We start from the raw sequence: 13,983 nt of genomic DNA, 5'->3' as shown, positions 1-13,983 counted from the left end.
TAGGTGTGTCTTTTCTGTGGCTAGCTCTCAAAGTATCAGGTATGTGGGATACAATCGAAATACAGCATTTTAAATAGGTATTATGTGAGGAGGCTATCAGTTCCAGATACAGTGCAACTTCGGGTGTACTTTCAAGTATTACACCAGCGGCCTGTACTAATTTTGCAGGTTTTTGTTGAAAGAATGTGATTTTAGTGCATTCGGCACCAAGAGAAAATGGTAGGACTTAGAATGGCCTGGAAGTGTAAGAGAGGTTGCTTTAGAACCATTGTCTTAGTCCAGATGACATTCCAACAGCCAACTACTGTATTTTTCGCTCTATAAGACTCACTTTTTCCCTCCTAAAAAGTAAGGGGAAATGTGTGTGCGTCTTATGGAACGAATGCAGACGGGAGGCTCTGCTCAGCACTCCCTTTAAAGAGCTGCGTGGAATGTGTGCGTGGCTCTTGGGGGCTGCCCTTCTCCCTCCTTGGGGAAAAGCCCCCAAGAGCCGCACACACGCTCCACGCGCTCTTTAAAGGGAGCACAGCTCTTGGGGGAGCCTTCCTCCTGCTGCCCGGTAGAGGCTGCGCACGGCTATCCCATAAGCCAGAACAGCAAGAGGCAATCCCAGAAGCCAGATCTCTTGCTGTTCTGGCTTCTGGGATTCAGAATATTTTTTTATTGTTTTCCTCCTCCAAAAACTAGGTGCATCTTATGGTCTGCTGCATCTTATAGAGCGAAAAATATGGTATATTTGTTGTTATACTATATAGATGCTGAAGTACGAGCCAGAGTTAAGTGTCTGAATGCTATACTAATAGATTGCAATGACTGAATTGTTCCCGTTTCCAATTTTGCAGACCTCAGCAGTGTCCCAACGAATAAGTCCTTGTTCCACGCTGACCAGTAGCACTGCTTCACCACCTGCCAGTAGTCCCTGCTCCACCCTCCCTCAAACTAGCACCAAGGATGTTATAGCAAAAGACTGCAGTTATGGAGCTGTCACCAGCCCCACTTCTACTCTTGAGAGCAGAGACAGCGGCATAATAGGTGAGTCATGTTCATGGGCACCAGTAATGCTATGTGTCTTGGAATCATGTTTAATAGAATGTTAGTGACATGAAGAATTGGCATGAAACTGCTGAATTAAAGCTTACTAAGACTGATTCTTATTTGCTCAGGCATGAAAAGAAACAATACTTTCCTACTACAGGATTAACTTAATAATGAGAGGATGATTGTATTAATACAAAGTGCTGCTGTTATGAATGGTCACTGTGCTTATTTTGCATACAGCTAAGCATCAATTTAATAGTTGTAGAGTGTACTTTTTGCATTTCATTGCCATTTGATCCCACTATGGACCACTTACACCCACACCCACACACCCTGAGGATAGTATTTAATTCATTGGGTGGACTTTAGTCGATTAAAAGCATATGCCATAATGATCCATTAGTCTTTAAGGTGCAACAAGACTCTTTGTCATTCTAACCTTTCTTTGGGGTAGAGTATTATCCATGGGATGCTCAGTAGATGAGCCCTCCAGTTAACTTGCAGAGCTTGGATCAAGAGAAGCAGTCTCTCAAAATAAATGAATTTCACAGAGTCATGATCAACTGCAGAATCCCTATCATAGCACTGTTTTGTTTCTCCGGTTAGCAACCAAGTGCAAAGCTTCTCCAGGTCCTTGTGCCAAGGTGCAAAGGGGACCTAACTGCTGTTGTCACCTTGGCTCAGAAATTTGCTTCCATCTGCAGTAACCCTGATTCACAGAGTGTTCAGGAAAATCAGAACTGAGAGAGTAGATATAATCTGTGTTACCTCTCAATAGTACCCGCTAGTGAAGCTATTGATGTGATACCAGAGAGACTTCCATTGGAGCGCAATCTTATCAACTCAGGGACTGGCAAATGTCTGCCTCTTGGTTATCTGACAGAAGTGATCTCAACAGCTTTCTACAACACAGTTTATGAAGTAATGTGGAAGGTGTGTATTTTGTAGTGCTGGAGGAAGAGAGCCATAGCTCTTCGTACTTCTTTCAAGTAGAAATTAGAATTGCCTTAACTTGTCCTGTCACTCCTCTGTTCCCCCAATCATTAAAATACTTAACCAGCTTTTTAAAAGATGGAGTTTTGACATGGGAAAGAGGACAGGTTTATGTGTATCAGTATAGCACTATCTTGTCATATTCAACATTTTCTGTTGCCTTAGTAATAAAAGTTTTAGCTGCCAATTTCTCTGTGTAAAACATTTACCTCTCAGCCCTTACTCTATTCTCTGCAGTTGAAAAGTTATCAAAATAATTCCAATATATACTTCCCCATTATAAATTGTTAGAATTTCTTGTTTGGAATAATGAAAGGCAAAAAGGTTGATACAAGTGTGGCTAGAAAACAGATTAGAGTTACCCTTTTCAGTGCAAGATGGATTAAGAGCCGCGTGTGTCCAAAAGTAAATTCTAAAATAGCAAACAAGTTTGTAGTATATTTGTTTCAAATGAGAAAAAAGAGAGATTTGTGCTCACCCAACACCATTCCTTTGATGAACCACATTTCTTTAACCAGAGGCTGCACCAGAGGAGTCTGTTCTTGCAGAAATATTCACTGCTTGGTTCATTTCCACGAGGATCACGTGAAAATTCTAATCAAATGCTCATTCAGTGATCTGTTTTGCTTCAGTGGCATCTTGGTAGGTCTGGCTCATAAGTCTCTCCAAATCCACTGCAACTTCTCTCAGAGAGTCCTCCTTTTTCTTTCTTCCTCTTGTCATTCCTGCTCTGGTTTCTGGCCCACTCTGACTGGTGGTTTGATCTAAACCTTTGATCAAAAGCCCTGAAGTCTTCATCTGGGATGAAGTCTTCATCTCTTGCTGGACCTGAGAGGTTGAGCCATTCAGGCTAACTGCCAGTAGTTTCTGTTTCTTTCTGTCATCTCCATTTTCCTGAGCATGGTCTCAATATGAGGCAGATATGCTTCTCAGACTGCTTGGCTTCCACAGGCTTGTGAATTAATCCTACTGTAAGAGATTTGATCCATCCCACCAAGGCCTTTACATGAGGCTTTCACACAAGGTGAAAAAGTTTAAGGGTTCCCCCCTCACCAATGGCTACAGCTAAATCTCCTTCAAGCCACTATTAGAATAGGTTGCACTTTCACTAGTCAGCAGCTATTCATATAGCTTTTTGCTCTTGTTTGCATTGGAAGGTCAGAAGGTAGATGAAGCCTGCTTATTTTCAGCGTCTGACTGTAGCACTCCAGTCCAAGCTCATTAAATACTCATACATCTTGTGGAATGTCTTAACCAGACTCAGATGGGATCTGTGCAGCTGGGCTTTTAGGTCAGCTTTGATCCCTTTAGCTGCTGAGCAAGCAAGGCTTTCACCTATTCCTGTGCAGCCTTCGGGGTTGCTTTAAGTCATCTTCATCTCCTAGTGGGATACCCTGATTCTACTAGAAGCGCTGCGGCAATTTTCTACATATTGGCCAAATCACATCACATCACAGTTTCTCCTGAAAGAAACATTGCTGTACTTCTGACGCTAGGGTTAAGCACTCCGTACTTTCTCAAGTATGAGAAATCCAGGGAACTGTACTATGGGATTTAGCTTCCTTTGAATGAAAGTACTCTACATACTTAAGTTGTCACTGAAGTATCTGTTTTATTTACAAGCGTAGTAAAAGGAAATAGATTTCAAAAACAGGCAGTAAAACTGGTGACCCAAGGCAGCTCTCCAGCAGAAGCCAGTGCAGATGAACTCACATCTGCCTGACTGTCTACCTCCATCTGTGTCCAGATCTGTCTGACCTCAGCATCTCTCCCCCATCTGCTTCTAGTGTTCATCCTGTCCTTCCTCTAAACTCTGATGGGTGCCTTATTTCAAAGGCATGGGAGAGGAAGTCCCTGGCTACCCATTGGTTTAACAATAGGTCCATTTGCACTAATCGAGGCAGCCAAACTCATAACAAAGATTACTAATGGAAGCAATAGAAGCCTCAAAGGAAATTTGTTGCAAGCTAAGTTTATCGCTCTTAGATTTGTCGGTCCATGTTGAGTCTGCATATTATCTCACTTCAGTTGCAGTTTCTCTCTGCCTCTCTCATAACCCATAAAGCAGAGATTTTCAGCCTGTTTGGGTCCACCGCTCCCTTGACCACTACATTCTTTCTGCATTGGATGCCTGCCCCCCAGCCCTCACACTTCCTTTCTAAAGCAAAGCTCTGGTAGGGTCCTAGAGTCCTCCTTCCAAAGCATAGTTAGTGCGTTCCCAGATTTGGAAAGCTCTAAGACCCTGCCGGAGCCTCTCTTTGAAAAGGGGGGGGGTGGAGTGTCAAATTGTGTGGCCTGTGGGTTCCATGTCAGAGTACTCTTGCGGCCCACTTGGTATGAAAAGTTGGACTGCCCTTGTTTATAGCTTGCTAAGATAATTTCATACGGTGATGTATACGCTAAGAAGATCTAGAAAAATCTAGTTGACCAGATTTGTGTAAGACGTTCCTCTGGTCATGCTCATAATTGGGCTTAGGTAATTGGTTTGTTTATTCCTTGGCTAGCTGCGAGCCAAATTGGACCTCATCATGCACACTCCACAATGTCTTTGACAGTGCAGTGGGCTCCAATCCCACCTCCAACTGTTCCCCTTCCACCCCACAAACTTCTTCCTTGCTTGCTCTCATTCACCCATGTTTTTCCAAACTCCCTTCTAACGCATGATGCCGCCCATGTGCCTGGCTGCTAGATCCAGTTCAGAGGAGGCAATTTCAGGCCTCTCCTCACCCTCCACCCCAATCTCCAGTTCTGGTGCCTGCTGCACCAGGTACAATGTGCTGGGAAGATGGAGAGTCGAGAGAAATGTCTATCACTTATTTCCTCACTCCTCCTTTCAGCCAAAGCAGCAGGAGCAGCCAAGTAAGTGGATGGAAAAAGAGGAGGCTTGGAGGATCATACGCATTGGGGGTGGCAGGGACATGGCTTGAGGGCTGTGAAGGAGGGCAAGTGTTGAATTCTCCTTTGCCTCAGATTGAAATATAAACTGCAGAGAACAGACTCCAAATTTCGTATTTCAGGGCTGGGTGATATAATGCCTGCATACACAGAAGCCCAGAGCCAATGGCTGGGAATCAACCAATGAGTCCTGTCAGCAGAATCCCTGTGCAAAGGTTCCTCTTTGCACAATGGGGATTCTCTCTCTTCCACTGCTTGCCCCCCAAAATTGGTTTGGGGGAGTCAGGAAAGTGGGGATCGTTTAATCTAGCAAGCTGAAATGCTTGCCCTGGCGGAACAAATTGCCTTAGTGCAGTGTTGAGTTCCACCCAGTGATTGTGTCCTGTTTGAATGATAGCTAAATTAACCCCGTTGGAGGTAATGTGAGAGAATGACAGAGAAGTGGGAAGTAGCCGTCATCTTGAGTTCACTGTAGCAATGAACAGATTGATGAACAGAACAGCTGAGAAGAAAAGTCAGGGCTCCTGTATATATTATGTTGTAAGAGCAAAACTTCTGCTTAATGATGAACTCCAGCAACTAACAGTTTGGCCTTTGTGACCTTCATGTTTCCTTAAATACAATTTGTGTTGTTATATTTTTCAAACTTCAAATGTATATTTGCATATTCATCTCCCCTGTAATTCCAAATCTTGCATTTATGTGGCAGAATAGTTGCCGTATGTCATCTTATATTCTCTTTCTGATTGTCAAGGGAAAATATACATGCTTGCTTAGCCACAGTAGACAACACTCATGCATAAGAAGAAGGGGGAGGTATCAGCAGACTGAACTTCAAGGTTTGCAGAAAACAAAACAAATAAAACCCAAAAGGTATCAGCAAAGATCCTGGTCTTTCTCGTTTAGGATTTTTTTTACAAAATCCAGAACAAGTGCAAATAATTGTCCATATTGCAGGTTGGAAGGGCATATATATGGGAGAGAGTGGCTTAACTGCAACATTTTGTTGTGCGGACCAATTTGGATTCCATAATCTTTGAATTTACAGTTCACTTTTTGATATCTGAATGCAATGCAAAATTATGTTAGGGTTGTCAGATTATTAACTGAGAGACCACACCTAAAATTTGTGCCTGAAGGCTCTGCGGCACCACCTCTCTGCTCTAGCCTTAACCCTGTTGGTCCCATCGCTCACCAGAAATCAATCTAGGCTTGCCCCACAGCAGACGGGAGTGGATAGTATGCAGACCAGCAGTGGGGTAGCAGGCCAGAAAGTGCAACGGCTGCGTTCGTACTCTTATAAGGCAGCTGAAGAAATAGACATTGTTGAACCATGGCAATCCTTGCCTTCATCTGTAGAGTCACACTTGAATTAACCGCCTCCTTTGTTATTCATGTTCTGTGTTTGTTTGTTACAGCAACACTGACAAGCTATTCTGAAAATATGGATCGTGCTAAGTATGGTGGGGAAAGCAGTAAAGAATTAGGATCTGGAGGAAACTTGAAACCTTGGCAGTCTCAAAAATCCAGCATAGACTCTTGTTTATATCGAGTGGATGAAAACATGACGGCCTCTACATACAGTTTGAACAAGATCCCTGAAAGGAACTTAGAGACTGTTTTATCCCAGTCAGTACAATCCATTCCACTCTACCTTATGCCTCGCCCAAACTCTGTAGCAGGTAAGAAATTCTCATTAAGTGCTAAGGTAAATTGTAATTAATGGTGAGCCAGAAACTCGTTACTTACATTTTTATCACCCTTGTAAAAAATTGTGTGAATGCTTCAGGTGTTTAAAATATTATTTCTGAAATAACACCCCACACTAACTTTACATTTCAAGTTATCCAGTGTCTTCTAGTTTTGTGTCTCACGGATCCTTCCTATCTCTACCTCAGTTGTGTCCTTGGCCATGAGAAACTTGCTGAAGGATTACACAATGCAACATCTCCACTCCTGATAGTTCCAGAAGTGCTTGCACAATGTCACTTGCTCTTTCTTCAGTTTAACCCTCATATTTAATTAAATCACATAAACTTCTAAATGTGCTAATGAGAGATTAATGAAAAGCTGCTAAAGAGTGATGCTGCGTGAACCAAGTAGTGAAATTGGGAGCGGAGGAGAGGCAAAATAAGACTGTACAAGGCCACTGTTTGCAAAACTACGAACTCTAATCTTCTGTCATTTCCCCTACTGCTAGCAACAACTTTAATCCAATCTGGGTCTGCCTTACTTCCTACTAGCTCTAAGTCAAACATTTCTATTGGGTAGTCGCCAATCCTAAATTGACGAGTAACTCCCTAGAAGAATTTCATATGCAGACAGCGACCGTTTTAGGCACATCCACGTTGGGCGATAACGCTGAGGCCGGTGCCTCCCTCAATGAAGCGTCGCCCGGGATTCATCACTCCGATCTTGTCACGCTGATGTGACCCATATCCAAGGACATGAGCACACGACTAGCAGAGTCCAAACAGAAACTCAGCCTTGAGGAGTAACATCTAAGCCTAATTTATTACAAATTAAATCAAACGTAACAGAAACATGGCTTCTCTCTCTGCGTATCTCCCTTTCCACTCACAAGACTCCAGTAATCAGTGCTGGAATGTAAACAGACATGTGACATGTAACGGTCCCACACATCTGCAGCACGGGAGGAATGGAATTCTCAACAGTCCAATTGCTGACACGTGGGTCCTTTGGGACCCGGAAGAGGGTAGAACCAGGGTGGTGGTGGTGTAATGGGATGCAATGGAGGTAGGGCATGCTTATGTCCATTCAACAGATGCACACGGGAGCTAGGAACAGAACCCACACACAAAATGGTTGGTGCTTGTAACAGACCTCAACCTCAAGTGGTACCTGGAGAACCACACAAGGTTTATATCATTGATATTGCAGAAACTAATAGATACTGGTTTGGGTCACAGATTTGCTGAGCTTTGTATGCTTGGGAGAGGTGCCCATCAAACATTGCTTTCTTCATAATTTGCCTTCAGCTGAGAAATGAAATTCTCCACATGGGTGAGGGACATTTCTTCCCAGATGTCTCAGTGCTGGACACAGAGGCATTGGAGAAAAGTCTTTTGTTTCATTATAAAGGAGAGGTGAAAACATAAGCTAGTGTAGGGGTTCCCAAACTGGTCCACGGGCCACCAGTGGTCTACAAATTTCATACAAGTGGTCCACAGTGTGTTGATAAAAAGGACAAAGTTCATACAACATCTAGTGCACTACAGTTACTACAACAGGCAGAAAAGGACAACTAAATAGTCTGCCAGGACCCTCAGCAATTTTCTGGTTTGGGAATCACTGAGCTAGGGGAAGCTAGCAAAGCCTGTAATAAAATTATTTGCAAATGCTATTGGTTGCTTGAGTTAGGAAGCTTCCTAGAACTTACTAGGTTAAACAAGCCTAAAGGCTACATAGCTTCCCCCCCCCCTCGAAGTTTGAGAGCATCACTAGACTTGCTCACCTTGTCTGTGAGTCTTAAGCATCCCCCTTTGGGGCAGGGTGCACTTGTTTTAGAGCTGAAATTAATATTCAGGGCTTAGGACAAAAGATAGGTGGGATTTTGAACCAATCTGATATAGTACATTAAAAGTCAATTTAAAATAGCTGGTGACTCATTTCCAACCTGAGCTGAGGGAAGTTTGCCCATCCCTAGTTTATATCACAAGGGCTTTATAGCAGCATTAAGTACCTTTAATCCTAGTTAAGCTATATTTCCTTCACTCTTGGAAAGTTTTATCGCAAGCTCTACTTTCTCTTTTCTTTTGCGAGAACTTGTGATTAAGTGTTACCTGGAAACTAAATCTGACAGCATGACCTGAAGACACATGATCCAGAAGTCTTGCTTCTGGATCAGGCTTGGATATGGTATGATTTCGTGGGGGAAAGTCATGATGTCAGTGAAATAAAATGTTTATCTCAGCACCCCCCTCCAAACTCCAATGGACCCTAGACTGCAAGGCATTGACTAATATAATTGGGGGGTGGGCAGTAAAAGGTTTAAGATTGTAGGCTATACTGGTTTCTAGATCATGATAACTTTCATTTATCCAGTCTTTGCCACCCTCAGCTGGCTGAAGATCTCCTGCTCCCTTAAACAGTTCCAGCACACCTTTCCTCTGTTCCTACCAGAGCACCTTACTTCTTTCAAAGACCCCCTCAAAATCTACTTTTTTGTGAAGCCTTTGACACAGTAGTCTGGTTTGCATGTAATGCTGAGTTAAACTGGCTTACCTTGAACAAGAAAATTCTGGCCACCTGGCTGATCCCTCGCTCCTCTGCCTCCTTCACCATCAGGAGCTAAGTGATTTGGCTTAGCGTTATGTCTGAAACGGGGCTTGCGATTTGTCTCACTCCAGACAAGCCATGATCTGTAACCAAGCTTTGTTCATGGCTTGCCATTTGTGGTTTGTTTGGGAGAGACAAGTCCCAAGCCCGGATTTGCTTGTAATGCTAAGCTCCTGGCTTAGCTGTTCGCAGCACAGCAGCAGGGAGAGAGAGGAGCGTAGCAGCTGCCAGTTTCGCATGGTGTGATCAAGGCCCGTCTCCTAGTTCTTGTGCCTTACTGTACCTAAGCCTAAGTATCTTTAACTGAAGTAGCACATATTCTTTTCCTGTTTTCCTCTGCCTGCCTCCACTTCCCTCCCCTTCCTTTGTTGTCTCCATTGTGTCTAATTATAGATTATATCCCTTTGGCAAAAGGACATTGCCTCTTATAACTCAGCAAAGCAACATGCACACCAATTATGCTGTATAAATCAGTCATCTTCATTGCCCAAAATAGCCTCATATCTATAGAAATCTTTGACATGCTTCTTAGGACAGACAAAGAGGTCATTTTTCTCTCCTTTGACCATAACTGTTCTCCATATATTCTCCACCTTTCTGCTGAAATAATACTTCACCATTTATTTATTTTTACTGTGGAACTGTTCAAAACAACATTTTAAAAGCATCTAAGCAATTTACAATTGTTTATTGTATTTATTCTTTCAATAAAAACTCAAAGTATTTTACAAAATGCAAATGCAAGTGACACCTTTTGCTTTCTGTGGTTGTATATTATACTTAAAATTACATATACATTCTGTGCCGGTTTTCTTTTTCCTGTTCCATGCAATCTGAATACCTCTCTTGCAGTTCTCCTTTGTGGGCTGAGTAAAAGGAAAATATAGATTGAGTGATTTTTGTGTGCATTGGGCCTTAAGTATTTTGCATTGTTAGTGACTGAAGCCATTCAGCATTCCTTAATTTCAGCTGAGAATATTTACAGTGTACAACATCATTGTTTTCTATGTAAGCCTTCTAAAGAACTAATCAGGCTAAAGGTACATTGCAGTATGCTGCTATATCATTTTATTCTCACAACAGCCCTTTGAAGTTGGCCAGGTGGAGAAATAATTACTTGCTCCAGGCTATGGTTTATGGGTGAGAAGGTATTTTTGACCTGTGGTTTCTCTGTAATATATATCTTAGCCTTATGAACAAAGAGCTGCCTACACCTAGTTATCAGGATTGAAAGGCATCTATTTTCAGGCACTGCATACATTAGGTGACATGAAGGCATTTTATAGCTGGATGGAAGTATTCATGGCAATGAAGTGTTTGCTTCATCAAACTGCAAAAGGGTCAGTGAGAGAGTTGGGAATCTATTTACCCACAAGGTTTCAGGCTCCAATATACTCATAAACAAATCCCAGGAAAGGAAGGTCCAACCCTGTATTAACTCTAGATATAGTACCTGACATGATATATATTCTCTTGGAACTACTCAGTCTAGGGCCAAAGAAATAAACAAGTGGCTACTTTTAGGTCATTTTGCTTAGGGAAGTTAACATAATTAATTTAAGGAATCTTTCTCCCCATTCTTTAGAAACCTTCAGGTTTACATTTCTATCTTTTTCTAAATTAATAGATATTAACATTCTAATAAGCATGTCCAACATATCTGATGAAGAGTTTTTGTTGACTTTTCTTTGGTCCTGTGTTAAAGAGCATGAATTATTTGCTTTGATCCAATGAGCACAGCTCAGATGCTATACACCAGGGGTGGAGACCCTCCAACCTGTAGGCCAAATTAAACTTGCCAGGCCCTGGAGGATGGCCCACCCAACAGTTTTGGGCAAAGCATGCCCACGTTTGTGGGCCTGGCATATATGAAAGTTCAAACCGCAGGTTAAGGAAGAAAAATCTCCAGCGCACTTTCGGTATGCCTCTGATTCTTCCTTTTGAAGACGAAAGACTACAGTTTTGAATATGGCGCCTTTTCCCGTCAGCCTTCAATATGTATTGAATGACGAGTGCTGTATATTTACTATAATGTCTTAATACCAATCCCAAAAGTGTGTCTCATCAAGCATTCTATTCATTGGCAGCCACAAGCTCAGCCCATTTAGAAGATCTAGCTTATCTAGATGAACAGAGGCATGCTCCCCTACGAACATCTCTACGGATGCCTCGTCAGAGTATGGCTGGTGCTCGCACACAACAGGACCTAAGAGGTAAGCATTATATGTGTGCAGCTGTGACATATCTTGGGGTCTTTAGCAGCTACTACCCTAGTACAGATGCCTACTGAAGGTGTCCACATTCTGAGAAGGAACCTAGTATAGTCTGGGCTATCTCTGGCTGTGCTACAGTAAGTTATCCCGAGCTGTCCAAAACATAATTGGAGTTGCTTTAAAGCAGGGTTTCCCAAACTTGGGTCGCTATTTGTTTTTGGACTACAATTCCCATCATTCCTGACCTGCTGGCTAGGGACGACGGGAGTTGTAGTCCAAAAAATAAACACCAAAAAACAAAACAAACAAACAAAAAACCAACTGAAGACCCAAGTTTGGGAAATCCCGCTTTAAAGTAGTAAGATTTAAATAAAAAATATTTACCACCTTTTTGGCCACTAATAGGACAGTATAAATGGTGCTATCCACATACAGTATGAGAGCTTATACGTACTGGGGGATTTCCCAGCTATGGCAAAAAAAAGACTGTATATTAAGAAAGATTACTTTATATATTTTAGAAAGAGGCAGAGAGAGATACCTTTTCAAATGTATGTGTGGTGGTGGGCGGAGGCAGGAAGCCCTTTGTATCTGCAATGTCCTTCCATAGTAACAGAATCTTAAAAACAGTTAAAAGCTCCATAATTATTGAAAGACAGAGCAGAATATCCAAAACAGAGGAAGGAAAATCTGTCCACACCTATTTTTTATAGTCCGCATTCAAAAAGTGAAGGTGGTATGAGGCTGTTGGGGACCCCACCCCCAAAAAAATCCCTTCCCATTGAATTACATTTCCTTCCGCCTTTTCTGAAATTTCCCAACTTCTCTGTATTTGAATAGAGCAGTGCTATAGTAGCCAATGATACCTAAGTTCAAATGGATCCCTTGAAAAGCTCATCATTGTTCAGGACTAGAAGGTGGCACTCGGTGCTTCCTTGACCATAACTAATTATAGTTACTGAATTGTACACATGTTTTCCCCCCCTCTGCAGTACGCTTTGCACCTTACAGACCTCCTGACATCTCCCTGAAACCGCTGCTTTTTGAGGTGCCCAGCATTACCACAGAATCTGTATTTGTCGGCCGGGACTGGGTGTTCCAAGAGATAGATGTACAGTTGCAGAGTGCTGATGCCAGTGTGAACAGAGGTGTGGTGATCGTTGGAAATATAGGCTTTGGCAAGACAGCAATCATCTCCAGACTGGTTGCGCTGAGCTGCCATGGCACACGGATGAGGCAGATTGCTTCTGACAGCCCCCATGCATCCCCAAAACGTAAGTGAAGAGATGTACTAACTGGATAAATATGTTGTGTGCTTATATAGGTAACATATTATCTAATGGAGATGTGCTCCTATATCCTGTACGCAAGCAGGTTGGGACAATTCCTTGCATTTGTAGGTGTGAGAAATTATAGGGATCCTGAACTATTCATTTCCCAGTCATATACTATAAGAGCTTGGAATTGCTACAAATTCAGCTTTTATTTCCATTGAATCTAGACTTGTCTTTCCACTTACTACCGCACAGATAAGAGTGCTGGCAGCTATCTGCCTATATACTGAAACATTTGGGTGCCAATCTTTACAATGAGGACGGAAACAAAGAGTTCTTAGTGACTTCTCCACAATTAAGACTTCTTCCTCTGGAAATCATACTGAGTTCAAGCCAGAGGATGCTTTGGAAAGCTATTTTTAGTGGCCAGGAATATATGTCAGCTTGGGTTTATTTAATGTACAAAGCTTTGAATAGGTTTGGTAGTACTTATGCATCAAGAGCCTTCAGGGTGACATAAAAAGCCTAATAGAAAAATGCTTTTATTGATGGTGGAGAGGTACTGTGGTAATTTCATTCTGGGGACTGTAGGCTATTCTAGTTTTATATGGTGCCATTTTGGCTGCATTGCCTTAATGTCCAGCTGCCCACTCCTATATTCCTTTATTTGACTCCTGTTTTTTCCATAACCTGCTGCTTACAAATGTTGGCTTGTGTAAGGGAAATCGAGCTGTCCTTCTAGGGTGCATAGATGTGATTTGCTTGCTTCTCACTCTTTCCAGTCTAAGTCCATCTTTCCGCCTTTTCTGCATTGCAGATGTTGATGCAAACAGAGAGCTCCCCCTCACTCAACCACCTTCTGCTCACTCTTCTATCACAAGTGGAAGCTGCCCTGGAACCCCAGAAATGCGCAGACGTCAGGAGGAGGCTATGAGGAGGCTTGCTGCCCAGGTATTACTTCCCCACCCAAACTTTTCATTCTGTTTTTCTTTCATATGGATGAAGCAAACCAAGGGAAAGGAATAGTGTACTTTAAGTCCTGCTACAGATACTTAACAACTATTTATTACACTATAAGGTAAAGGTAAAGGGGCCCCTGACCATTAGGTCCAGTCGTGGCCGACTCTGGAGTTGTGGCGCTCATCTCGCTTTATTGGCCGAGGGAGCCGGTGTACAGCTTCTGGGGCATGTGGCCAGCATGACTAAGCTGCTTCTGGTGGACCAGAGCAGCGCACAGAAACGCTGTTTACCTTCCCGCCGGAGCGGTACCA

General features: G+C 42.6%; 1 protein-coding gene across 3 annotated transcripts in view; it reads left to right on the top strand.

Annotated features, from left to right (window-relative positions):
• Positions 1-13,983, top strand: part of TANC2 (tetratricopeptide repeat, ankyrin repeat and coiled-coil containing 2) — a gene marked incomplete at its 3' end in the record, with an annotated part of 194,571 nt that overhangs the window by 137,782 nt on the left and 42,806 nt on the right. For all 3 annotated transcript variants that reach the window (XM_083469381.1, XM_083469380.1, XM_083469382.1), the window contains 5 exons: positions 843-1,032; positions 6,345-6,608; positions 11,313-11,438; positions 12,431-12,712; positions 13,530-13,663. In XM_083469381.1, coding sequence (XP_083325507.1) covers positions 843-1,032; positions 6,345-6,608; positions 11,313-11,438; positions 12,431-12,712; positions 13,530-13,663 — 996 coding nt within the window. The remainder of the gene's footprint in view (positions 1-842; positions 1,033-6,344; positions 6,609-11,312; positions 11,439-12,430; positions 12,713-13,529; positions 13,664-13,983) is intronic.

This window comes from Podarcis liolepis (genome assembly GCF_965112155.1).
Source record: "Podarcis liolepis genome assembly, chromosome: 13".
Taxonomy (NCBI): Eukaryota; Metazoa; Chordata; class Lepidosauria; order Squamata; family Lacertidae; genus Podarcis; species Podarcis liolepis.
This window is presented reverse-complemented; position numbering and strand designations above follow the sequence as displayed.